Source organism: Rhinopithecus roxellana, chromosome 11 (assembly GCF_007565055.1).
Source record: "Rhinopithecus roxellana isolate Shanxi Qingling chromosome 11, ASM756505v1, whole genome shotgun sequence".
Taxonomy (NCBI): Eukaryota; Metazoa; Chordata; class Mammalia; order Primates; family Cercopithecidae; genus Rhinopithecus; species Rhinopithecus roxellana.
This window is the reverse complement of record NC_044559.1, coordinates 25,653,254-25,681,003: the sequence shown is the minus strand read 5'-3', so window position 1 is coordinate 25,681,003 and position 27,750 is coordinate 25,653,254. Positions and strand designations below refer to the sequence as shown.

Below are 27,750 nucleotides of genomic sequence, written 5' to 3'. Positions count from 1 at the left end.
GCCAACCGACCCGCGACATGGCAAGACGAGAGCCACCCCCTCCATCCACACGGGATGTGCCCATCTTGGTGTTTTTGCCCCATCAGAAAAGGGCCGTGTGAACACAGGGATGCACTTTATTCCACCAATTTTATTGAGCAACAGCCATGGGGACCTGATTCTGCGCTAAGTGCTCTACTGTGAGACATCACCCGGTGTCATTGCTAGAGGCAAGAATCGCTTACAAAGATGAAAGGGCAGAACCCAATACTTTTTTTTTAATGGTTGTTATTCCATGCAGAAACACTGACTGATCCAGAACTGGTATCTAAGGCGGTGATCAAACAGGAATGCTCTTCTTCTCAGTTTAAGACGAAGACCCGCCATGACAACGGCTGGAACGCTGGAGAAGAGAAACCCCACGGCGGCCAGTATGAAGTTTTTCACCAGATTTGTGGCCCCACCCCCAAGTACCCACGCGGAGAGGCCTCCAGTCATACAGCACAAAGGGCATTGCCTTGGGCAGCTCAGGCTCACTCTGTCCCGCACTGTCCATGGCGGGAGGTTCGGGCCGGCCTGGGTGCATCCAGTGAGTACCACGTTCCCTTTTCTGGGCACACTGTCTCCAGGACAGGCCTGACCCGTCCTCCATTGCCCCAGAAACCACACATCCCTGAACTAATCATACAAAGGTCCTCCCAGTTTAACTCCCTGTTGTGGGCGGGGTTCTTAAAATTTATGAAGACAAAGACTCCTAGGCCGGCCCATGCAGTCTGAATAGGCTACTGAATGCTCCACCAATGGCTTATAATGCAGACCGACCTGTTTCTATCAGTGCAGGATGGAATTGTGAGATTTTCTTATCCCGCCTTGGCTGCAGAGTCCCATTCCCGTCCAACTCAAAGCACTGGGACAATGCTGGATGTGACAGATGTTCCAGGAGTATCCGCAGAACCAAATAATAAGTGGGTGATGGTGCCTCCCGGGTGTGGGCAGCCTCTCTTACTAATTTGATAGCTTCAAGAAGTTCACAAACTGCAGGGTGGGTGAAGAATTCATTTGACAACCATAGAAACAGATGAAAAGCAATTCCCACAGAGTCTCCAAACAGCCCTTTGCACTGAGAATGCGGAGCTACGAGAATAGACACCTTGACGCACCTTCACACTGCTGTGGGTCTGAATGGCTCATTAGCAAAACCTTAGTGGTACCACCTACGTGTCCTCTAAAAGGTTTTTATCCTACACATAAACTTTTTACAAGAGTTCAAGACCTAATACTGAAGACGAATTTCCTAAGAAACTCAGTGCTACCTGTGGGGTATACAAAGCCAGGGCCTTCCCCTACAAACACCCGTAGAAAGCCCCTGAGCGATGGATGCGCCCAGGCTTGGGGCTGGGGGATGCTTTGGAAAGTGCTCCAGGAAGAGCATCCACACAGCAGCCGGCAGAGCAGTGGTCCCAGGCCACATCCCAGCCTGACCTTCCGTGGGCCCAGCCGTTCCCTATGAGCACCGCGGGCAGTCCTGGTGCCAACCCGGAGGTGGTGGCCTGCACCTGGGACCTGTGCATCTATGGCCGGCTGCCCAGGAGAGTGGGAACTAGCAACAATGCCCCGAGTCCTCAGCTCTGCCAGCCTCCTCTGTGCTCCCCACGCCATCTGTCCTGAGAGTGCCTTTGAGGACGGTCCGTAAAAGAGGAAAACTGGCCCACGCCCAGTGAGGAGGTAAGTTCCGTAGAACAGTGCAGGGTCACACCCACAACTGTGACCTGAGACGCAGGCCTTCCCAACACCTTGGAAACATTATCCAGGATCCAGAAGAGAAGCCTACACAGCATCGCAGGAAGGGACTCGGAGGAGCGTTGCTCTATCTACAGCAATCACGTTGCTTCAAAGGAACAGGCAGAGCCCTCACCCAGGCAATGCTGGGCACAACGGGAGCAGTCACGGTCCGGACCCCGCGTGCAACTCAGTTGTAGGAGAGGTAATCGATGAGCCGGGGTGGGATGTTTAACTTGGCGATCTTCTCCAGCCCTCGGACACCAGTGGCCTTCCTCAAGCTCACCCTGCAGAGTTGTGACAAAGTCAGAGGTGTCTCTGAAAAAGGGAGCAAGGAAGGATATGAGGTTAATTTCAGGAAGGAGCACAACACCTGCAACCGAATACAAACTCAGACAGAATCGAAAACGCCTCCGTTTCTCCTGGAACCGGGATGTGTCCTGCAGGCCTTCTCTGGAAGGACAGCCAGGAACCTGAGGAAGGGAGCCCAGGAAATGAAATTCGGGGCGTGATGTCCACTGGGATTGCCTTTTGTGGGATGTGGGGTTTTTTTTGGTTTTAAGGTTTTTTTGTTTTTTGTTTTGAGACAGAGTCTTGCTCTGTCGCCCAGGCTGGAGTGCAGTGGCGCAATCTCGGCTCACTGCAACCTCCACCTCCTGCATTCAAGCAATTCACCTGCCTCAATCTCCCAAGTAGCTGGGATTACAGGCACCCACCACCATGCCCGCCTAATTTTTCTATTTTTAGTAGAGACAGAGTGTCACCAAGTTGGCCAGGCTGGTCTGAAACTGCTGAACTCAGGTGATCTGCCGCCTCAGCCTCCCAAAGTGCTGGGATTACAGGTGTGAGCCACCGCACCTTTTCAAAACCATGGTTTTGGTTTTTTGAGCCACGGCATTATATTTCAGCACCCAAATTTGTCATCAAACAACTATATCTGCAGCTAGGAGGCTCATCTGTCAAATGTCCAGCACAGGAGGCACAGGTCTGGTGCCTGAGCAGGTGTCAGCCACAGCTTCTGCTGCTCCAGGCCACGGGCCACAGGGAACCCAGGGAGAGCTGGGGCAGCAGCACAAACAGCCCCCGCAAAGTGCCTAAGGGTCTGTCCTAGTGCAGAGGACAGGAGCCAGGACTAACAGCCTAGCTCTCAATGGAAGCCCGCAGGGAGCCGGCATATCAGGGGTCCAGGCTGAAGGCTGGAGGGGATAGGTCGGGCTCAGTGGGGCGCCTCACTTTCATAGTACTCGAGGCACTTGGCGGGAGCGCTGCTGCTCCACGTGTAGTCAGACGGCTTCTTCCCACGGTTGTCCCGGGCGTAGATGTTGCCACCAAACTCGATAAGCATCTCGATGAGGTCAACATTCTTGACCTTGGCCGCGTGGTGAAGGGCCGTCTCATGAAGCTTTGCCGCATTCACGTTGGCCCCTGGAGGTCAAGAGTGCAGAATAGATTTCACCAAGAAGAGAAGTTGAAGTCAGGGGGACAATCACATCCGTTTCTTCACACAGCACGGTGGCAGAAGCAATCCCCACCCAGAAGACAAAATCAGGACAGACTCTACCGTAGCTTTCAAAACTGTTTTTCACATCCAAAAGCAGGAATTACTCATTGTCCCCCCTCATGAAAAGAGAGATAAAGGTAGGCAGCAATAATAAAGAAATAACTGGAAATAGAACCGAAAAGAAGAAAAACAAAACGAAAAACGTCCTGAGTTAAACAACCGTTCTAATGCCCTATCAATCTGCCTTCAGGGGTCCTGAGATTTCTGGAAGCTCAAACCAGAGCTACTCAAGCACTCCCACCTGTCCTCGAGCACAGACACACACTACTTCTTCCTCTTGTGGGCGCAGGAGGGAGGCTCCAGAAATACTGGTTGAATGAAAGAGTGAATGTTCCTTAACAATGCATAGTCTTTTACAAAAGGAAAACAGATAATGTACCCAAAACAGTAGGCAATTCAGAGAAGAGATTTAGCTCTGCACTCCTCAACTTTCTCATGATAACAGCAGACATTCATCAAGCTGATTAAAAGTGAAAAAAAAAATTTTTTTTTAAAGAGTAGACATTCAGAAAGATGCAAAGAATTAGTAGCTAAATATGGCTGGTTTTGTTTTTTTGAGACAGAGTCTCACTCTGTCGCCCAGGCTGGAGTGCAGTGGCACAATCTCGCCTCACTGCAACCTCCAGGGTTCAAGCGATTCTCCTGCCTCAACCTCCCAAGTTGCTGGGATTACAGGTACACCACCATGCCCAGCTAATTTTTCTATTTTTTGTAGAGACGGGGTTTCGCCCTGTTGGCCAGGTTGGTCTGGAACTCCTGGCTACAGGCATGAGCCACCACCACCTGGTCAAATATGGCATTTTTCAATGCATTAAAAAAAGATTTTGATAAAAATCTGATTTTTGTAACACATCATTCTTAGGGCACAGCCATCACTAATCCGATACAATGGAATCCCCCAGGGTTTCAGAATTCTTTTGAAAGAAAATGCCATTTTCTTCGAAGTCTGTTCCTCAAGTAACAAAGGAGGTTGTAAGAGAAAACGAATGAAAGAGAAGTATTTTAAAGAAGTCAAGCAAATCGCACAGCATCAGTCAAATAATCCGCCAAATGACAGATTCAAACCACAACTGTAAAATATTATCAAAAGTGGGATTTTAAAGCAATCAGATTACTAGCTCGCCATCACTTACCAACAATTTCAGAGGGTCAAAAGAGGAGTTGAGAGGTGGAATGCTATTCCATTTTCTAGTTCCTCTGCTCAAAAACTATCTGAAAAATCCTGCTTTCTGCTTTAAAATATTTGAATCCCCTAAAAGCACATAAGAACCATGCTCATAACAGCATTCGTGGAGTGATCCAGCCCTCCAAAGTGATGACATAAGTAAAGAAAGTTCTTTCCGCTTCCCGCAGCCAAAACTCAGAAGTTAGGACAGGAAAAGGATCTCTCAACCAGGAAAAATGCTAAATTACCTAGGTCCTGAATTTGGCAGAAATGTACTGCAAAAAAAGATAATAATATTTCAAAGCAATAGATTAAAGAAATATTTTTCCCACAATTCAACCTCTTTCACACAAGGGGTTTTCCTCCAGTATCATGTTGCAATCATAATATAAAGTACATGTTAACACTAAACATTACAAGTACACTTGTAATGAAAAACAAATTGTACCATCCACAGAATCTACAGTTCCAGTAGCTTTCTCTCATGTCATTAATTCTGGCAATATTCTTGCCAATTGAGAGAGAAACAGATGGTCTCTATTTTAACAAAAGAAAAAAAAAAAACAGAGAAAGAGGCCCAAGGGAGGCACAGCTACTCTCTCACGATCAGGGAGAAAACCATGGCTGGAAAGAGCTCTAAAAATCATGCTCCCTGCTGTGCTCCACACACGAGGCCTTGGCCAGGGGCTCTTGCAGAGAGGCGGGCCTTCCCAATGTACATCTTTTCAAAATGCGTGTTTGGCATCATTTGATTGGGTGGAAGGGAAGGAAGGTGAATAAGAAAGGAAATGAAATCGTGAATAAGGGATTGAAAGGAAACACCAGGCCAGGAAGGCAGGCGGCAACTTGGATGGATCCTGAAAGGATAGCACTGAGTGAGCAAAAAGAGAGTGACAGATGAAACCCGAACAACTATGTCCATTAAAAATATGTGCCTCGGCCAGGCGCATGGCTCACGCCTGTAATCTTAGCACTTTGGGAAGCTGAGGCGGGCGGATCTCTTGGGCCCAGGAAATTGAGACCAGCCTGGGCAACCTAGTGAGACCCTAGTTCTACAAAAAACTTAAAGAATTATCCAGGCGTGATGGCACACACCTGTAGTCCCACCTACTCTGGAGGCTGAGGTAGGAGGATCACTGGAGGCCAGGAGGTTGAGGCTGCAGCAAGCTGTGATTGTACCGCTGCACTCCAGCCTGGATGACAGAGTGAGGCCCATAGTGAGAGAGAGAACACATACAGGTACTCATTAGAAAGAGGAAAACAGGACCAGGCACGGTGGCTCATGCCTGTAATCCCCACACTTTGGGAGCCTGAGGCGGGCAGATCACCTGAGGTCAGGAGTTCAAGACCAGCCCAGCCAATATGGTGAAACCTCGTCTCTACTAAAAATCCAAAAATTAGCTGGGCGTGATGGTGCACATCTATAATCCCAGCTACTCAGGAGACTGAGGCATGAGAATCGCTTGAACCTGGCAGTTGGAGGCTGCAGTGAGTGGAGATTACACCACTGCACTCCGGCCTGGGTGACAGAATGAGACTCCGTCTCAAAAAAAAAAAAGAAAGAAAGAAGGGAACAGATACAGAGGAAAGAAGGAAGAGAGAGGGTGGGAAAGGGAAAGAAAGTAATTTTGTGTGAAGCAAGGATGGTAACATTCCTTAAACTGAGAGACATGAGAAAGACTGAGACAGAGGCAGAGACAGAGACAGAGGCAGAGACAGAGACAGAGAGAGACAAAGACAAAAACAGGGAGCCAGGAAACAACTAGGGAACTAAAAGCTCTGAACTTCATGCTTCAGAGAAAAGGGATCAACACAGGCTCGTTACCAAAATCCTGCTTTCAATGCCAAATAGGATTAAAGTGGATTCAGAGAACCCATGGCCAGCGATGTGAAGGGACCTTCTAAGACCTTAGCACACCAGGACTGGCACAATCCTGGAACATAAACACAAATAGCTCAATAGGTGCTTGCTGCAACAAGAGAAATAAAAAGAAATAATAATGGCAATTAAATTTTAAAAATTTATAATTGAAAATTTAAAAAAAATTAAAGAACAATTTTTTAAAAATTTTTTTAATTGTGCCAGGACCAGTGCCAAGAACAAAGGTGTAGGCAGGACCGTCCTCAGGGAGCAGCTTCTGAACACTCCTGGCAGAGTTCAATATTCACTGTCAGCCATTAGATTAAAAATTACTTCACCATCATAACCGGACTTTCACCCTCCCCAGCCCTCCTCCTTTGCAAATACAATCTGGTTCCTGGACCCGCCTCACCGCCTACAAAGAACAAGAACAACGGTCTCTATGTCCCCCCTGGGGTGCAACGTGGCTGCCTCACAGTTCAGCTCTCAAACCGCACACGAAAGCACCTGCAATCATGTGGGCCCCGACTGGTTCCATCCCTCTCCCCTCTCCACAGTAACTGGTTCAAATGACCCAGGTTTGAGCCAATCAGAATTGGGCAAAGTTTGGGCAAAGGGACTGGGGAGGGGTGCGGGAAAAGGGACTTTCCACTCTTCTGTTTTTCTAGAGACACAGTCCCTGGCTTTCCTTTGGTTTCCCGAAGGATCTGTGACCCGACCCCAAAAGTTCAGAATCATTACTTTAAAAAAATCCGTTTGCGAGGACGTAGGGGGTGCTGTTGTTTCTCTCTTCTCTGTGTGTTTGAAAATTTCCACAATGACAAAATGGTTTCTAAGAAGATGATGATCCACCTGCTCTCACAAGGGGTGCTAGAGGAGACCACCAGAGAGTGGGATGTGAATCAGGAATCCCACATGAGCTGATGGCTGGACTCCACCCACAGCATCGAGCCAACACCGACAGTCACAGTGGGGAGGCTTCCCCACTCCCCGGGGGGCATGCAAACTCCGGGGAGAGCTGTGGGAACCCCGCTTTAGGGCGACAGTGGGCATCACAGCTGCCCCTTCCTTTCCAGCCCCCACCCCCGACTGTGCTGCCACCCGGTAATGTGGGGGAGGTGGGAGCAGACCTGACTTCAGCTCCAGTGTGGGCCCCGCCTGGTCCAAGCCCTCTCCCCTGACCACAGTAATTGGTTCTAATGACCCAGGCTTCAGCCCATCAGAATTTGGCAAAGTTTGGGCAAAGGGGCTGGGGAGGGGTGTGTGAAAAGGGATTTTCCACTCCTCTGAAAGAGTCTCCAGAAGGCTTAAAATGGGAAACATCTGGCGTGTAGGCCTGAAGCCACTGCAGCCCCGTGATCTTGCTCAGGGAAGCCGGAGGCTTAGGATAAAGCCAACACTGAGGAAAGCAGAATCGCAACATTCAAAGAAACTGGGTGACACCACGGAACCTCCGGTCCAGCCGTCCCTAAACCTGCTCTGCGTCTCAGCCCTGAAGTCACCTGAACTAGAAATGCCCGCCATTGTTTACCAGGTAGAAGTGGCCTCCTGTTACTCGCAAAGGCATCCAAGTGACATGAAGTCCTAACTGATACAGAAAGGATGTTTGCTTTAAACACTAAGTTGATCCCTTTCCCTACAACCACACCAAACGGAACTAAAGTAAAAATGGAACTCATGTGTACTGAGCTCATGAAGGCTTGATACGAATACACTGCCCTGTGTTCATAGAAACTGATCCAGCTGCCAGAGGACAGCTCGGCTGGAAACACTTAACGCCTGCTTCCAATGGAGATATTTTTAAGACAGTGTATAAAAAATTAAAAGTACCCCAACAACTGTTCCTATACAAAATGAATCTTTTCCACTAAGAAGACTTAAAGTGGCACATGAAAGTGAGTAAGATTCTCCAACAGAAAACTACATATAACTAAGCTCAAATGGCTGTCATCGGGGGGAATTCATGATCTTCCTGTTCCCGAACAGGTTTGTTCTTGTTGTTAAGAGATGGGGTCTTGCTATGTCTCCCAGGCTGGCCCAAACTCCTGGGCTCAAGCAATCCTCCCGCCTCAGCCTCCCAAAGTGCTGAGACTACAGCTGTGAGCCACAGTGCCCAGCCATCCTGAACAGTTTTGTTTTTATCCTACACCACACCCAGAATTTGGATGAGATGATGAAACTAAAATTTTCCCTCAACAACATTAAGTTGGCTTAATGATAAAAACCCTGTGCCAAGTCACTTTGGCTAAAACTTTTGGTATAAACAGGTCCTGAGCCTAATCCTCAATTGGTCGGGTCTTTTTGGTTTTGATTTTTTTCCCTCCTTGGGAATCTCGATTCTGAGTCTTTTCGAACACCTGACAACAGGCTGGATTCCAAATGCTCCATATTCTCCTAAACGTTGCCGACTCCACTTCCCATTACATCCCCTTCTCTCTTGGATTCAGGCAGTAACCTCACCAGGCAGCTGTGGAGACAGTGGCCTGTGATCTCTAGAAATAATCATTGGCATTTGTTGAGTACCTACTAGGACATACCAGGCACCGGGGAAATATCCCCAGTTCTCCCAGCAACCTGCAGCATAGATTCTTCCAGTGTTACAGATACATAAACTGAGGCCCGAGGTCTCAGCTGGCAAGCAGGAGAGCCAGCCTCCAACCCTGGTCCCTCTGACTCCTCTACCCAGCTCTCTGCTAGGCACAGTAAATATCTGTTCAGGTAAATACCCTTGCAAGTAAACACCTGCTTAGGTGAACAGCCTTGCAAGTATATACCCATTCAGGCAAGCTTCTCATGTAAATCCGTAAATACCCACTCTGCAGGTAACACCCATACAGGTAAACACCCACTCACATAAACACCCACGCAGGTAAACACCCACTCAGGTAAACACTCGCGCGGGTAAACACCCACTCAGATAAATACCCACGCAGGTAAACACCCACTCACCTGCATTGAGCAGCACTTTCACACAGTCCAGATGCTCCCGGGCACAGGCAACGTGCAGAGGGGTCCCAAAATGGCAATCGTGCGCTTCCAGATTGGCCCCGACATCAATAAGAAGCCTCACACATTCGGAACTCCCTTAAGAGAAATGGAAAAGGGGGGACGATGTCCTTGAATACGGACACCGGAGACAACAAGCACGCAGACGCGGCAGCTGCAGCAGCCTCCATCCCTGGTGCAGGGCAGGGAAGCCAGGCAGGCCTGCATCCCAACCTAGGGAGGAGTTCATGCCCCGCATGGCCCTCAGGAAGCCAGGACACGGCTCTGCGCCCCCCTGAGGAGGGGAGGGCTCACAGCAGTGGGAGAAACGGGCCTGGCCGGCCTATTGCTGTGAGAACAGGAGACGTGGGGCACCACCTAGAATGGGCCAGGGAAAACTCCCGCTGCCCTCCTGTCCCCTGTCTACCTGCAGCTGTCAGCACTGAGCCCAGTCTCCCAGGAAACCCCCCAGACTTTCTTAGGCAGGTCATCCTCCTGTGCCCCACGGCAGCCGCCTCTCCTGCCTCTTTTTTTTTTTTTTTTTTTAGACAGTCTCATTCTGTTGCCCAGGATGGAATGCGGTGGTGCAATCTCAGCTCACTACAACCTCCACCTCCCGGATTCAAGCAATTCTCCCACCTCAGCCTCCCAGATAGCTGGAACTACAGGCGTGCACCACCACGCCTGGCTAATTTTTTTGTATTTTTAGTAGAGATGGGGTTTCACCATATTGGTCAGGCTGATCTCAAACTCCTGACCTCAGGTGATCCACCCACCTCAGGCTCCCAAAGTGCTAGGATTACCAAGGGCATGAGCCACAGCACCTGGCCTCTCCTGCCTCTTAAGCAGCTCCTCTTCCTGGGTCTGTAATGTGGATTTGGAGCGTGGTTCCAGGCCCCCCACCGTCCCGCCCCTGCACATTCCGTCTAGGCTCCATCCTTTCCTGTCACTCAATTACCTCTTCACTGTTGGCAGCTCCCTGATTTTCCCCACCAGCCTCACACCCAGCCCCAGAGCCGTGTGCTGGCCACTAGCTAGTGTCTCCCACTCCAGAGCCCTCTCCCTTTCCTGGGGTCCCTGCTCCTGACTCAAACCTGACCCATTTCTGACTTCTTGAGCCTCCCCTTCATACCAAATCCTACGGATTCCTCCCCAAACCTTCTAAATGAACCCATCCCACTGCACCAGCCTACTCTGAGCACTGGCCACCTTGATCCCAGCGATGGTCCCCAACTCATTCCTCTGCTTCTAGGAGACCCCGACCACCACTGCCACCTCCATCTGTCTGCACATAGAGGGCCACTAAATGAACCTTCCCCAACTTCTGTTTTACTGGCCCTCAACATCTGCTCAGAAACCTTCAAGAGCTCCATGGAGCTGTCCCCATGGCCTGTAGACATGGAAAGACCTGAGAGCAGGAATCAGGGGTGAGCCACAGGCAGCCGTGGCTCTGCAGGCACCGTGGAAGGGCACATACCCCATACGCTGCACCCCAGACGTGCATCCAAAGAGAAAGGCCATGCTGGCCAGTCAAGATATAAGCCACGGTTTGCAGCCTCTGCTCAAAAGAGTAGAATCCAAACTCCTTTGTCATTTAAACATCTTCCCACCAGCTGGTCTCACCCTAAATTCCAGTCCTCTCTGCTCTACTGGGAGCTTCTAATGCAGCAAGACAGGACAAGGAATGTCCCCCAGGCTCGGGGTGCCCTTTTATCTTCCCAGCATCTGCAATGCGCCTTCTCGGAGGGCAGCTGAAGTCCCACCTGCTCACTGAGCCTGCAGGACCAGCACTCTGTTTTGAGAGCACCGCACACAGCCTCCTGGCCCAGGCTGTTGGGACACGTTTCTCTGTCCTCTCCCATCTCAATCAGGGACCTGCAGAGCACACTATAGCAAAGCCCAGGTAAGCCTCTGCAGAGTGCCCCAGGCCCTGGTGCTAATGTGGAGGGGCCCGAGGAGCCCTGGCTTGGACACAGAATCCTACCGTAGAGTCACCCGCCCCAGCCCCGGAGGAAGACCTCAAGGAGGGAAAGCTTAGAATCTCTGCAGCTGAGCCACCAAGAGCCAGAAACAGACTCAGAACTCTCCTTCACCTGCCAAGGGGCTCCCAATTCGTCTGCTCTCCTTCCTTCCCAAAGTCCTTTAATCCCAGAAAGGAGGAAACTTCCAGGGCCCAACTGGGCCAGCCCAGTCATCTGCCAACTCACCGCTCATGCAGGCCTCGTGCAGGGGGGATGCTGTGTACAAAGGAGGGTTGACCTTGGCCCCGTAGGACAGCAAGAGCTTCACACACTCGATGCTGCCCGAGGCGCAGGCGTCGCAGAGCGGGGTGCTGCCGTCGATGTTGCGAGCATCCACCTCATGGAAGGAAGAAACAAGTGTCAAAGGGCAGAGAAACCCACGCAACCCGCTTTCCCACCCTGCTGCAGGTTCATCTTTGCTAAGATGCTTCTTAGAAGCACCAGTTTGCTTTGCTATTATGTGCTAGGCGAGAACACCGAAAGAGACAGCATGTAGCTGGGGAGCACCCATAGCCTCCTGAGTACAAAAGTCATCTCGTTCAGGATTCTTTTCTCTCGGGGCAGGATAAGCTCAGCCGCCCCCTCACCACCCCTACCCCAAACACCTACTAAGCACAGAGCAGGACAGGGGAACCCTAGGCTGCAAGCTGGGAGAGGTAGGCTTTAAACATGAGTTTTAAAAACTCTAACTTCAGCTGGGCACAGTGGCTCACACCTGTAACCCTGGCACTTTGGAAGGCGAGGAGGGTCACTTGAGCTCAGGAGTTCGAGACCAGCCTGGGCAACATGGCAAAACCCTGTCTCTACAAAAAATACAAAAATTAGCTGGGTGTGGTGGCGTGCACCTATAGTCCCAGCTACCCGGGAGGCTGAGGTGGAAGGATCACTTGAGTCAAGGAGGACGAGGCTGCAGTGAGTTTTGATCACGTCACCATTCCAGCACGTCACTGCATTCCAGCTTAGGCGACAGAGTAAGATCTTGTCTCAAAAAACAACGAAAACCTCTAACCTCAATGGAAGGAATCCCTGAGACAGCTTACCATGCCTCCCCTAGTGAGAAAGTCAGAGGCCAGGATAAAGGCAACTCCCCAAATTGGCAAATTTTATTTAGCATTTGTCCAAATTCAAATTCTATTTGGGTACACACTGACACGGGTTCCATTCCAAGCTTTATGGGAAGAATAAACAGTACACCGTCTTCCCTTTTTCCCCACCCCTTGAACTCTGAGACCAGTTCCTTGTGTCCCTAGTACATTGGCCAGGGGTGTGCCGGGCCACTGTTTGCCAGCTCAGGAGAGCTGGCTGCCAATGTGCCAGGAATTCTGCTGATCAGAAACCCCCGGTGGCTTAACACTAGCCAGGGTGGGAACATTTACACCAGGGAAAGCAGCAATACAGAGTTTTGTTTTTGTTCCTTTTTTTGGAGAGCTGGCAGGCCAGCATCCCACTGAGTCATCCTAAAGCCTGAACCCTGCTCTTTGGGCCCAGGCAGCAGCTCTGTGCCCAGGCCTGGCCACCCCTGAGAGAGCCTGTATCTAGACTGTGGCCAGCCTGCTGGCTCCTGCCCACCACAGGGCTGGCACTCCCACCATCAATTTGCTCAGGTCGCCCTTTCTTCCACCACCGGGACCTCCTAACAGCCAGGTCCACAAGCACTTCTCAGCCATAGGCTTCCTGGTACCTGTGTGCAGTGGACACAGTGCAGCCCCCACCCTCCCCTCTTTCCCAAGTTCTCCTGAGTCAACCTTCTCCATTCTGGCAGCTGCAGCCAGTCTGGGGATCTGCCCTGATGGGCCACTCACCTGGGCCCCAGCTGCCAGCAGCAGCTGCACGCACCGCACCTGGCCCTGCAGACTGGCCGCATGCAGGGGCGTGATGGAGTCCACAGTGACCTGGTTCACACAGGCGCCACTCTCGATCAGCTGTTGCAGCTGCAGGCTCTCACCCCGCTGGGCTGCCTCATGCACAGGGGTCCGTTCCACCCAGAAACCTGGAAAGGAAGGGGACCTCATGCTAAGACCCTGCCACTTCCATCCAGAACAAATGAGCACACGTTAAGACTCCAGGGCCCCTGATGCCACCAAGGCACCATCCGTGATCATGCAATTGTCCCAGCACTTCTATAAAGATCCCTGAGGCACCCTCCCTCCCCCGCCTGAAGGCTGGAGTCCAAGCTCCTGGGCAAGGCCTACAAGGGGCTCCATCCTGTGGACGCCGCTCACCTCCACGGTCCACCTCCCACCACTGCCCCAGCATAAACCCGCTCTGCAGGCACAGGTGCTCACCACTCCCCTGCAGTTCCACATCCTTCTCTGCTAACACGCCCACCTTTGCCCTCTGCCAACTGTCCACTCGGCAATTTCCTAGTGAAACATTTACATCCTCCAGGTGGGCCCAGGTAAAACAACTTCCCGGGGAAACACTTCCCACAAAGCTCACACACACACGCTCAGACCACTGCATTTACAGTGTCTCCTGCACTCGACTGCCTTCAGAATCCATGCTTTAATCACTCCACTTTAGTGGCGTCCTCAGGCTTGTCTATATACAAGGTCATGTCATCTGCAAAAAGATCATTTAACTTCTTCCTTTCTAATGTGGATGCCATTTATTTATTTATTTATTTATTTATGAGATGGAGTCTCACTGTGTTACCCAGGCTGGAGTGCAATGGTGTGATCTCGGCTCACTGAAACCTCCGCCTCCCGGGTTCAAGCAATTCTCCTGCCTCAGTCTCCCAAGTAGCTGGGATTACAGGCACACACCATCACACCCAGCTAATTTCTGTATTTTTAGTAGAGATGGGGCTTCACCATGTTGGCCAGGATGGTCTCAAACTCCTGACCTCAGGTGATCTACCCGCCTCAGCCTCCCAAAGTGCTGGGATTACAGGCGTGAGCCACCACGCCCGGCCTTTTATTTCTTTTTCTTGTTGAATGGATCTGGCTAGGACTTGCAGTGCAATGTGGAACAGAAGGGGTGAGAGCCAACATCTTTGTCTTGTTTCTAGTCTCAGGGGAGAGCATTTAGTCATTCACCTTTAAGGATGATGTTAACTGGGTTTTTCTTTTTCTTTTTTTTTTTTTTTTCAGTCTCAATCAATCATAGTGATCCTATTTCCCATACAGCGTCCAACCCAACTCTAGCTAAGGAGAGGTGAGGGAGAGTCTGTGAAGAGGCCTCCAAGCTTCCATATTCTGTTCACTCCCAAGAAAGAGCTCGAGGAGAAGGCTGTCTCCCTTCCTTCTCTGGATACTGCCTGGATGTGAACTTGAATCTGCTAAGCCATCTGGCTACCTGCCTGAAGACAGGACCTACAGGAATGGCAAAGCCGGGAAAGGACTGGAACCTGGAGGACGAGTCAAGGACCATCAAGTGCCTGGAGCCAAGCCAATGGGTGGGCTTTGTCACATTTCTTTATTGTCTAACCCAAGTGCAGACAAAAGCTCACTAACTAGTACAGACCGTAAACTCCCCAGATGCAGAAACCACACACGCCTATGTTTTCTCAGCACCCATCTCAGACACAGAGAAGTCTTCTAGACACTTTAAAATGTCATAAATGACAACAGCGCTAGATAAAAGCTGACATATCCTTACCATCAACTCCCCAGCTTCGAGCAGACAAGATCACATCACACACCTCTTCTCAATCAACAGTTTCCTCTTACTATTCTGACATGTCCCTGGGAAACCTTCCTATCACCTGGATCTTCCCCAGATCTTACTTTTACAAAGTAAAAAAGTGTATCTGGGCCAGGTGCTGTGGCTCACGCTTGTCATCTCACCACTTTGGGAGGCTAAGGCAGGCGGATCACTTGAGGTCAGGAGTTCGAAACCGGCCTGGCCAAGATGGTGAAATCCCATCTCTACTAAAAATATTTTTAAAAATTAGCCGGGCATAGTGTTGCATGCCTGTAATCCCAGCTACTTGGGAGGCTGAGGCAGGAGAATCGCTTGAACCCAGGAGGTGGAGGTTACAGTGAGCCCAGATCACGCCACTGCACTATAGCCTAGGCAACAAGAGCAAAACTCTGTCTAAAAAAAAAAAAAAAAAAGAAGGTATCTGCATCGAATTTCCTCTGCAGGTGGGCAGCCTCATCAGTTAGTGCTGATGACTCTGTCTGCTCTTAGAGATTCCCACATTGCCACCCTCCCCCACCTCTGCCTTTGGCACTGAGACCAGGGTTAAGAGTTCCCTGGAGCCACAACTGCACAGAACTGCTTGGTGGAAACTCAGCTCAGCCTTTTATCAGCTTACCCAAAACACAACTTCCCCGAATGTCAGTTGCTTTACCTGTAAGTTGCGATAACAATTATTTTTTCTTCATAGGTGGTCTATGAACATGGTCTATGAACATTCAATGAATTGAAATAGGTAGATGTACTTAAAGGGTGGGGCCTGGCACCGAATCAGTGCTCAATAAATGTTGTCTGTTTGTAGTATTTTTGTGTGGTTTCTTTTGTTTTTTTTTTTTGAGACGGAGTCTCGCACTGTCACCCGGGCTAGAGTGCAGTGGCGCAATCTCAGCTCACTGCAACCTCTGCCTCCCGGGTTCAAGCGATTCTCCTGCCTCAGCCTACCGAGTAGCTGAGATTACAGGCACGTGCCACCATGCCCAGGTAATTTTTTGTATTTTTAGTAGAGACGAGGTTTCACCATGTTGGCCAGGCTGGTCTCGAACTCCTGACTTCATGATTCACCCACCTCGGCCTCCCAAAGTGCTGAGATTACAGGTGTGAGCCACCGCGCCCAGCTGTTTATAGTATTTTCGCCTCCAATTGTACCTATCTGTCTTGTCCACAGCCAAAGAGCCTGGGTGACCCTATGTCAGTGGACGTGGGGACTAGGGAGAACTGAACCACAAAGGAAGATTCAATCCCCACAAAATGTAAAAGTCAAGCTTCCATTTGACTAACCGTCTCCAGGTGGCCCTCAGCCCAACCAGTTGTAATGAACAGTAACCCACTGACCTCCTGGGGTTAGTGAGAAGTGGTTTAGTGTCACTTTAAAATCAACCCGCAGGGAGCAAAATCCCAAGGGTAGAAGGAGAGGCGGCCACTTGAAAAAGAAGAGGAAGGCAGGGTGAGGCCTAGGTCTTGCAGCAAAAAAGGAAAATGCATCTCAGGAGGCCACCTGAGCAGAGAAGGCACGTTCCCGAAGTGCCTCCATTCACAAGATGTCCAGGTGGATTTAGCGTCTTCCTCTGCCACACACAAAGATGACTAAGATGCAGCAACAGACAGCTCACAGGCAGGGACCAGGGAACACGTGTGCAGATAATTCACAACATGACAACTGCGATCATGTCTGGTGACGGATCAGAAGCAAGAGCCCGAGTGCCCAGGGATGGCCAGGGAAGTTCACAGAGGCCGCAGAGCTGCAACCAGGTCTATCTTGGGCACCGCTTATTCACCTTTGTACCCTAGAACCTGGCACTGTCCACGAAGATGCTGGTATCCACGTGGTTGCTCAGTGGGTGAGTGGATGAGTAAATGAATGAAAGGAGTTACTAAAACCAATTATAAAGTCTGGCCGGGCAAGATGGTTCACCCCTGTAATCCCAGCACTTTGGGAGGCCGAGGTGGGTGGATCACGAGGTCAGGAGTTCAAGACCAGCCTGGCCAACATGGTGAAACCCCGTCTCTACTAAAAATACAAAAAATTAGCCAGGTGTGGTGGCATGCACCTGTAATCCCAACTACTCGGGAGGCTGAGGCAGCAGAATTGCTTGAACCCAGGAGGTGGAGGTTGCAGTGAGCCGAGATCACGCCACTGCACTCCAGCCTGGGTGACAGAGCAAGACTCTGTCTCGAGAAAAAAATAATAAAAAAATAAAAAATTTTAAAAAAGTCCATAGTAGCGAAACAGCAAAAGAACTAACATTTTTGTTTAAGGGGCCTTTATCCATTCTTACACAGAGGCTAGGATAATTTTAGAGCATTGAGATAATACGCAAAAAGGGCAATTGTGTAGTTTTGAAATTAACTCTGGGATTAAAAGGAAAGCACGTAAACAACTAGCTATGTTTTGTTAAAGATTTATAGGAACACTGTGATGTGATCAAGGACAAAGACGTTCCCAACCTCGGACCCTCGCTGGTGCCCAGATGTCAGCGGTCCTCAGTTACCTCTTCATTCCAACAGCCTCCTCTTCCCACTGCTCTCAACATAATTAAGAACCCGAAACCTGTACTGACTTAGATGGCACTTTACACACTTGTCTACCATCTTCCTGGTTTGCAGGCTCTCTAAATAAACCTGCCACCAACTCTTGTCTCTCGTGTTTGGCTTTTAAACAGTAAGCAGCCAAATCTGGGTTCAGTTACAACTGGACATAAAATTTTTAAAAGAAAATCTAATTTTATTTCTCTGTATCACTAGTCTATAAAGGAAATGCAACTTATTTCTAGTGAATTACATCAGCTGCTATGGTCTTACCAGCAGCAATTAAGGGCAAAAATTATCAGCAGACATGATAAGAAAAAAAGAAAAAAGAAACTTCTGTGCATCTAAGGGCACAATCAGAGTGAAATGGCAACCCACAGAATGGGAGAAAATATTTGCAAGCCATATACCTGATGAGGGGTTAGTCCAGGATATATAAAGAACTCCTGCAACTCAAAAAAAAACAAAAAAAACAAAAAAAAAAACAAAAAAAAAACACAAATAACCAGGTTTAAAAATAGGCAAATGAGTTGAACAGACATTTCTCTAAAGAGAATACACATGGCCACGAACATAAAAAAAGGTATTCAACATCACTAATCACTAAAGAAATGCAAATCAAAACCACAATGAGATACTACCTCACACCTGTTAGGATTATCAAAAAAAAAAACAAATACGTGTTGGCGAGAATGTGGAGAAAGTGGGTGGCCTTATGCACTGATGATGGGAATGTAAAACGGTCCAGCCACTGTGGAAGACTATATGGCAGTTCCTAAAAAATGAAACATAGGATATCACATGATCCAGCAACTCCACTGCTGGGCATACCTCCAGAAGAATTGAAAGCAGGGTCTTGAAGAGAGATTCATTTGTACACCCACAATCATAGCAGCATTATCGTCAATAATCCAAGTGTCCGGTGGACTATTATTCAGTGTTGGGAACGAAGGAAATCCTGTCCCATGCTACAACATGGATGAACCTTAAGGACATTATCCTGAGTCAAACCAGCCATTTCTAGGCCAGGCACGGTGGCTCACGCCTGTAATCCCAGCACTTTGGGAGGCTGAGGTGGGCAGATCACTTGAGGTTAGGAGTTCAATACCAGCACAGCCAACATGGTGAAACCCCATCTCTCCTAAGAATACAAAAATTAGCCAGGCGTCGTGGCTGTAATCCATGGTGTGTCAGTAGTCCCAGCTACTCAGAGGCTGAGGCACGAGAATCGCTTGAACCCAGGAGACAGGAGGTTGCAGTGAGCTAAGATCACACCACTGCACTCTGGCCTGGGTAACAGAGTGAGACTGTCTCAAAAATAAATAAATAAATAAATAAATAAACACGCCATTTCTGGCCAGGCGCAGTGGCTCGCACCTGTAATCCCAGCACTTTTGGAGGCCGAGGTGGGCAATATGGTGAAACCCCACCTCTCATAAAATTACAAAAATTAGCTGGGCATGGTGGCCCACGCCTACAATCCCAGCTACTCGGGAGGCTGAGGCAGGAGAATCACTTGAACCAGGGAGGTGGAGGTTGCAGTGAGCTGAAATCATGACATTGCACTATGGCCTGGGTGATTCTGTCTCAAAAAAAAAAAAAGAAAAAAGCCAAATAATCCATTTCTGAAAAGTCAAATACTGCATGATTCCACTTATGTGAGGTTCCTTGAGTAGTCAAGTTCATGGAGATGGAGAATAGAAAGGTAGTTGCCAGGGGCTGGCGGGAGGGGAAACGGGGAGTTAGTATTTCATGGGGACAGAATTTCAGTTTTACGGGATGAAAAAGTTCTAGAGATCTGTTACACAAAAATGTAAATGTACTTAGCCCTACTGAAATGGACACTTAAAAATGGCTAAGGTGGTAACTTCTGTGTTATGTACTCTTTATTACAATTAAAAATAGAAAAAAAATTTTTTTTTAAGTAATCAGAAGCTGGAGGACCTAGAGCATGGGGGCACTGTCACTCGGGGGCTGTCCTCACAGGAGATTTATAGTGGGGAAGGGAGGGATAGAAGGCCAGAGGACAGCAGGTGCCTGGGCTGCACCTCGTCACCTTTCCTGACATCCCCAAACCACCGATGGCCCTTCCAGGGGGCGAAGAGACCCACACTCTGCCTAAAGGTCAGCCCCCAGCACCCACCACCACAGAGCAATGACTCAGCCCTGCAATGGCGGGGCCAACGTCCCAGGTGAAAAGAATCAGGAAGGACAGCTTGTGGTCACAGACCTTAAATGGATGAGGAGTGAGCCCAGGAAATGCTGTCTGTTAGTGAACGGACTGGCCAGGCTGGACTGCAGACTGCTTCCAGCCCCTCTGCCAGGCTCCCTGTGGTGGCAAAATGCCCCCCTCCCCAATCCCTGCACCCTATCCCTTGGCAGAGCACCGCCTTGGAAACCTGAGACTCCATGCTGTGCTGGTAAGTTCCCTCCAGACTCACGTTCTGCCCCTAAACTCCACCCACTACTGCCACGTAGTAGGTCTCCTTCCGTTGCCCCTCCCTGATGCAGATGAATGACACACCAGTCTGACAGGGCCTGTTCACAAGGGTAGAATCCAAGCAAGGTATAAGGCCCACACCATGCAGTCACAGGCCTTGTCCCCAGGCTCCCTGCCACGCACACAGCCGTGTCCAGTGACATCAAACTCTACTGACTCAACAGTATCCAGTGGCTGCAAGCCCCATGCTTTGTGTATGCTCTTCCTTCCCCTGCCTGGAAAGCCCTTCTCAGCCCCATTCCCCGCCTTGCTTCTGGCTGAAATTCCTCGACTGAGGGAGCCCCTGCTCCTTAGGAAGCCTCCCGAGCATGCAGCCCACCCACCCATGCCATCTCCACACTATCGCCGCACCACCATCTGACCAGCATTCTTCCTTCCCTGGGCCTTCCCTAAGGTCATCCCCCATCACCTTGGGGATAGTACCACAGCTAGCCAGTCTCCCCGCCCTGGCTGCATGTGCAGGTATCTGAATGAATAAGCACTCCCCAGACATCTTCCCCTGCCAGACTGAACTCAGACCCCTGCCGCTGGGTTCTGTCCCCTGCTCCACTTTCCAGCCTAGGACAGTGGCCTGAGACCTAATAAGATGCTCCTACACTCTGGCTAGGCGGGGGCTCATGCATCCATTAAATGAAGAACTTGTGTTATAACAAGAGCCAAGGCTGCAGCCCTGGTGACTCGTGATCCAGTCCTGATGGCTGGATTCTACCCACCTCCTCCTCTGCTTCAGGTCAGGGTCACAGTGATACATACATGAGCCCTCCTGTTTACTTGCCACTTGCAGGCCTGAGCTCATGAATAGCCAGGCAAAAGCCTTTGCCCTGAAAACTAGAATTTCACAGATGTCATCTATGTATCCACTGCAGACTACAGCAGACGTCACCTTGAGAAGGAATGACACATGCTTCAGAACATTCTCTCCACTTTTCCACCCACGATACGAACTTACTGACTAGGCCAGTGTGACAGGTGTGGACCTTTCTGGACCGCAGCTCCTCCTCCCCTCTCTTGCCCCTTTGCTGGGGCCCCAACACCCTTCCATCTGAGGCTGCGCCCTGCCCCAGGACTCATCTGTCCTTTGAGATTAGGAAGCCCTGGCTGAACAGGCCAAGTGGCTCAGGGTCAGCCTACCCTTAGGGAGCGGACTCTACAGGGGCAAGCTGCAGGAACCGCCCCGCTCGTGAGTTCAAAGCCCGTCTCACAGCTTACCCTCTCCAAGCCTCAGCCTCCTCTCTCCTCAAATGGGTGCTGTGAAGACTGAAGGAAACTGTGCCTGGCCACCTGTAAAGGCTCTGAGTAACAGGCACTGTAATGGCTCTGGGATCACTGCTGTCATTATTACCCTACCAGTCCTGTGGGGAGGGCAGGTGCAGGTTCTTCCATCTCATCTTTGTTCCATAGCAAGCCCCCACCACCTTGCATTCCAGCTCCAGTAACTCAATCCTTACCTAAGTCGGGTGACTGAGTCTCTGCCCAGTTTTTCTGCTCAGTTCCTGGGCCCTCTGACACCAGAGCCCCTCCATCCCTCCCTGCCTTGTAAGCCACCCAGCAGTGTCCCGGGCCATCTCGCCACCGCTGGTTGCTGCACAGCCAGGTTCTGCTGGCCGGAGACCACCAGCAGCTTGAAACCAGCCGGGGTATGAGCATTTAGACCAGGGAAAGCAGCAAAGCAGACTTTTATTTTTGTTTCTTTTTCTTTATTTTTTCCCCCAGGCAGCTGGTTTGCCAGTATCCCCCTCAGTCACCCCAGAGCCAGAGCCCTGCTCTTTGGGCCCAAGTGGCAGCTCTGTGCCCAGGCCCAGCCACTCCCTAGAGAGCCTGTGTCTAGGAGGCGGCTGGCCTGCTGGCCCCTGCACACTGCAGAGCTGGGCACCTCCAGAGCCCATCCTCCACACTGCCCTGCCTGCATCCACACTGGCGGGCCTCACTTGACCCTCGCAGGGACTGCAACTTTATAAATGCAACAGAGCCACTTGCCCCCCACCCCGCCCCGCCGAGCCTGGGGCCTCTCCAGGGTCAGGGCCCACTCCAACAAAGAGTCTCAAATGCCACCAGGGACACCTTCCAGACAAAGGTGATCCTGTAGCATGCTGGCTTTGAATCCAGGTCAAATACCAAAGATGCACTTTTTTTCCTATTTTGTTTTCTTCTTATTATTTATTTAATTTATTTATTTTTGACACAGGGTCTCACTCTGTCACCCAGGCTGAAGTGCAGTGGTATGATCAGGGCTCACTGCAGCCTCAACCTGGGTTCAAGCGATCCTCCCACCTCAGCCTCCCAAGTATCTGGGACTACAGGCCCATGCACCACCATCACACTGGATAATTTTTGCATTTTTTGTAGAGACAGGGTTTCACCATGTTGCCCAGGCTGGTCTCAAACTCCTGGGTTCAAGTGATCCTCCCGCCTCGGCCTCCCTAAGTGCTGAGATTACAGGCATGAGCCCCATGCCCAGCCCACAGTGTACACTTAAATGTTGCTGGAGCCAGAAATTTTGTTCGGAGTAAATCACCAAGGGGAGTCTGGGGTCCTGGCTGCAGAAATGTCATTTCTGCATCAAAAAAACCCTGCAGGCTCTGGAAGAAGCCCTCCCTGCAAAACTCCAGTAAGGATCCTTGAAATGGTGAGGGCGGGCCCTCCACCCTGACCCACCCATAAAGCCATGCCGGGGTGGGTGAGCACACACTTGGGGTAGCCACCTGGAAGAAGCATGGCAGGCACCGGAAGCCCCCAGGAAGGGTTTTCTGATGCTGCTCTCAAAGGCTCATCCTCAGCTCTCAGGGAAAAGACAAGAGTCCTGAGTGACATAGCCCCCCAACATCCCAGAAAGCTAAGGATTCATGAACACGTGCTGGCCATTAGAACTGAAAAGGCCTTAGAAATGCTGGACCACGGGCCGGGTGCGGTGGCTCACACCTGTAATCCCAGCATTTTGGGAGGCTGAGGCAGGCGGATCACCTGAGGTCAGGAGTTTGAGATCAGCCTGGCTAACGTGGTGAAACCTCATCTCTACCAAAATAGAAAAATTAGCTAGGTGTGGTGGCACATGCCTGTAATCCCAGTAATAATCCCAGCTACTCAGGAGGCTGAGACAGGAGAATCGCTTGAACCGGGAAATGGAGACTGCAGTGAGCCAAGATCGTGCCACTGCACTCCAGCCTGGGGGACAGAGTGAGACTCTGTTGGAGAAGAGAGGAGAGGAGAGGAGAGAAGAGGGGAGGGGAGGGGAGGGGAGGGGAGGGGAGGGGAGGGGAGGGGAGGGGAGGGGAGAGATGAGATCCTGGAGGATCAACACTCCCAGAAAAAGCCAAATGTAGCATCCATTCATCTCTGCCTGCTGTCCAAACCACACAGAAGCGATAGTAAGGGAATAAAAGTGGGGGCTAAATGCACAAAGACAAAGAGACCACAGAGGAAAAGAGAAATGAAGGATCTCATGGTAACAACTAAAGACAGTGTACGTGACAACCCCGGCACAAAGAGGGTGCCTAACACATGGCACTTATCACTATCACCAAATTTTAATAGCGCAGCCCAAATTTCAGTTTTAGTGTCCCTGAAATCCAAAGGAAAAAAATACTGATCTTTATTTTCCTATGTAGCAACTCCCACTTACAAGTCTGGGCTCAGTGTTTTGTTGCTAAGGTGATCTTTTTCCACCATGTCTTTTTAAATGTTTTCATTATGAATCCCCAAAATATAGTTTGTCGGTAAACTTGAGATCAAACAGCAGACTGATTTCAAGATGTGTTCAATGAAGCAAAAATGCCAGTATTTGCCTTCTTAAAGAGACAAAATGGTCAAAACTCAGTAAGAGTGGAGAAAAGAAAGGGAAAGAATAAATGAAAGCAGAAGAATAGGAGAAAAGAGGTGAAAATAGGTGGGCTAAGGAGTAAAGGAACGAGAGAAAGGACCAAAGGTGTCAGGAGAGCTTGGTGAATAACAGGCATTTCCTTCCACCGCATGGCGCTAAAACCACGCTGGATTCGCTGCATTATCCTTCAATGTCTCCTCCCCTGACTTCATCACTCATCCAATTATCTGCTACCCCGACTCCTCCCTTGCCCCTGGTCCACCCCAAAAGGCTACGGCCCAGGGAGCATGGGGAGGGTCCCCCAATGCCAATCCCACTCTCAAGGCACCATGGGAGCTCAGGCCCTGACTCAGGACCCCTGAGCTCTGATCCCGCATCTTCCCCGTCTCAGTTAAGGGACCCGAGAAACGCTTTTCATCCTAAATCACCTAAGCCTCGGTTTCCTCAGGATAGCAGGTAATGTCTCCCAGGACTGCCATGTCGAGAAGGACGATAGAGGTACTGTTTTGCCCATAAACATGCTTCCTAAGCCTTTGTTACTTGCTATTATTTCCTCTGATACTTTCATTGGCCCTAAATAGGCTTTTCTGGTGTGTCAACAAGCCCTCTTTGAATTCTTGTTTTAGGATAAAATAGACTCCCACTCCAAGTAACTCTCTACCCTTTAGAAATGCCCTGGACTGCTACCCTAGTGGATTCTCCCTCTCCCTGTCCTGACACTGAAATCAAGAACGATAGAGCTGTGTTTCTCATTAAACACGGAGGATCTTCTCTGTCCCTCCGCAAAGATCTCACTGGACTGAGAGTACCTCGGTGGGAGGCATAAATCCATATAAGCAAGTAGAAAACAAACAGGCTGCGGAGTGATTTCCAGACCATCGGGGGAGCTGGAGAGCAGGCTGGGACAGTGGCTAACCAAGATAGAGAAGGCGGGCTTGGCACCCGGGGTGGGGACCAGCGAAGGGCAGGGAATCTGAACTACCCCTGGGAGGGCACTGAACGCAAAGGGATGCGCAAATCCTCATAAACAACAGGAAGACACCCCCTGCCCCACCCCCACCCCGGTTTTCCAGAGCAGCAGCAGACAGAGTTGGAAGACCCAAGGCTGCAGGGGACACACGTCTCCAAACACTGAACCAGGAGACAGAGAACACAGGACCCGTCGCTTATCTGAGGGGCCTAAGAAGACTGTCTGGGGATACATTAGGGATTATGCGCAAAGAACACCAAATCCACAGGTAAACAAAAACAACAGCCGCCATGTCCAAGAAAAGCAAGACATTACACTAGGAGAGAAACACAGTCCCCACATAGCAAGCGGCTCAGCTGCAATATTCACATAGTCACAATAATGTCAACACTGAAATCTGATTTAAACAAAAACAATTCTACTGGAGGACCCTGAGGGGAACATACAGGGCAGTCGGGGAGCAGCCAGTAGGTTAGAGGTTCATCTTCCACAGAGGGACGTCCATAGGGAATGCAGAATTTATTTATTTATTTATTTATTTATTTATTTATTTATTTATTTAATTTTAAGACGGAGTCTCACTCTGTCGCCCAGGCTGGAGTGCAATGGCCTGATCTTGGCTCACTACAACCCCTGCCTCCCAGGTTCAAGTGATTCTCCTGCCTCAGCCTCCCAAGTAGCTGAGATTACAGGCGCCCGCCACTATGCTTGGCTAATTTTTGTATTTTTATTTATTTATTTTGAGACAGAATTTCACTCTTGTGCCCCAGGCTGGAGTGCAATGGCTCGATCCTGGCTCACTGCAACCTCTGCCTCCCAGGTTCGAGTGATTCTCCAGCCTCAGTCTCTGGAATAGCTAGAACCACAGGCGCCCGCCATCATGCTCGGCTAAGTTTTGTATTTTTAGTAGAGACGGGGTTTCGCCATGTTGGCCAGGCTGATCTCGAACTCCTGACCGCAAGTGATCTACCTGCCTCGGCCTCCCTAAGTGCTGGGATTACAGGCACGAGAGACTGGGCAACAGCCAAAAGCCTAAATGTTTTGGTTGGGGTACACCACACATCCAGAATTTGAGGTCAGAATGTTAAAAGTGACTAGCGCTCCTACGGTTCGCCTCTAGTGCTGCTGGAACGGCAGTACTGTTTTGAATCCAACACATTTAGCTTATTCATTACATTGGGAATAAAAAACATCGGCAGAACTTATTTGGGGAGAAATATATTAAATAAAAAAATGACAATGTCAAAAATACCAGTGAACCTCAAAAGTTGTGGATTCATTAGTTTAAAATGTGCCTTTCTTCTACAGATGCATTCCTTAACAAACGATGCAGAAGACATGCCCAGAAGTGATGCCCTGAACAGAAATATTAAAATATGTGTTTAAATAAGCTTCCGTCGTTAGCTATTCACTGCTTACTCAATTAAGCTAATCAAATGCAGATCACAGTGTCAGGGTCAAAGTCTTGTGTTTGCCTGGACTGGAATGCCAAATAAAAACAGATGCTTATTAGGTACCTTTGATCATGTCAAAGCTGGTTATTTTGCAAAGTCAATTAAAATATCTTTGCCTTGCTAAGACGGCAACTTCCTCTTCAGCTAAATTTACCCTTAAGACTTTTCCCTCTTAAGTGCACTACTGTTTTTACCAGGATGAATATACCTTAGTTTTTTTTTCTCTTTTTAGGCTTTCATAGTGCTTCCGTCGTTCATTTCAGTGACCATATTATTGCTTCATAGGCAGCAAAAAAATTTGCTTCCCCAAAGAGTGTCCTTCCCTCAAATCCATTTCATTCTTGGGCTGCTCCGATGGTAAAGAAGGCTGCGTGCAGAACCGGGATCGCACTTTTCAGAGTGTGCTGCGGTGCCCCAAGGCCACCTTCACTGGAGCGGACTCGGGGTCACGCGGACGCCTCTGCAGGATGCTCGGACACTGCGCCACGGCCTCACCCGCGCCAGTGGAGGGTGTTCAGCTCTCACCGGCTGCCCCGAGAGGGAGCACCGTGGGCATTTCCCAGGCTCTCCCCCGCCACTGGGCAACGGTTCCGCACGCGCCCCGCACCTTCCCCAGGACGCGCGGCGCTCGGTGGGTTTGCGGTTGCGAAACCCCACACCTGGCGAGCCCCACGGACTGCAGCCCTGCAGTGCGCTGGCCTGGGACAAGGCACCAGACCTGAGAGCCCGTCTGGGATGCGCGGCACCACTGCGACCCTGCTCTCACCGCAGCCCACCCAGCCAAACGCCCCCGCCCACGGAGCCAGCTTGGGGCGCGCCACCACCTCCCCGGCGCAGGCCATCCGATACGCAGCCAGCCCCAGGAGCCGGCGCGGCGGCCTCGCCCTGCCTTCTGCGGCGCCCGCACGTACCAACGTCGCCCAGGAAGCAGCCGTCCGCCGCCCGGGGATCCATGCGGCTCACCCGCGGCCGCACGGCGACTCTGGGCGCCGGGACCTGGGCCAGGCTGCGCGGGGCCGCTGGGCGGGGCCAGTCTGCGCTGGGACGCGCGTCGGCCCGAGGCGACCGAGCCGGGAGTTGTAGTTCCCGCCGCCTTGGCGTGGTTCCCGGAGGCGCGGTCCCTGCGTCCCGACTCCGCTGTCGCTGGTACCAGGCTTCGCCCGTCGCGCCGAGGAATGTGCGTGCTTGCATCTGCAAACCGTGCGTCCCGTGCAAAGAATGCGTCCAGTGCAAAACGTGTCCTGTGCACTTGTCCTGTGCAAACATGTGTGTGTCCATGTGCAAAACATGCATCCTGTGCATATGCCCTGTGCAAAACATGCGTCCGTGTGTAAACATGTATCCATTGCAAGCATGCGTCCCTGTGTCCCTGTGCAAACCACGGATATGTTTCCATGTGCAAAACATGTGTCCTGTACAAAACATGCATCCTGTGCGTGTGTCCTGTGCAAGCGTGTCCTGTGCAAGCGTGTGCAAAACATGTGTCCATG

General features: G+C 50.4%; 1 protein-coding gene across 1 annotated transcript; it reads right to left on the bottom strand.

The window, feature by feature from the left end:
- Positions 1–116: 116 nt before the first annotated feature.
- Positions 117–27,300, bottom strand: ASB13 (ankyrin repeat and SOCS box containing 13). Its single transcript, XM_010366494.2, has 6 exons — positions 27,172–27,300; positions 13,154–13,341; positions 11,538–11,688; positions 9,295–9,429; positions 2,992–3,183; positions 117–2,076 (listed from the first exon to the last, which is right to left on the bottom strand). The coding sequence occupies exons 1-6, from the start codon at positions 27,212–27,214 to the stop codon at positions 1,949–1,951; spliced, it is 837 nt and encodes a 278-aa protein (XP_010364796.1). The 5' UTR covers positions 27,215–27,300; the 3' UTR covers positions 117–1,948.
- Between the last annotated feature and the right edge of the window lie 450 nt (positions 27,301–27,750).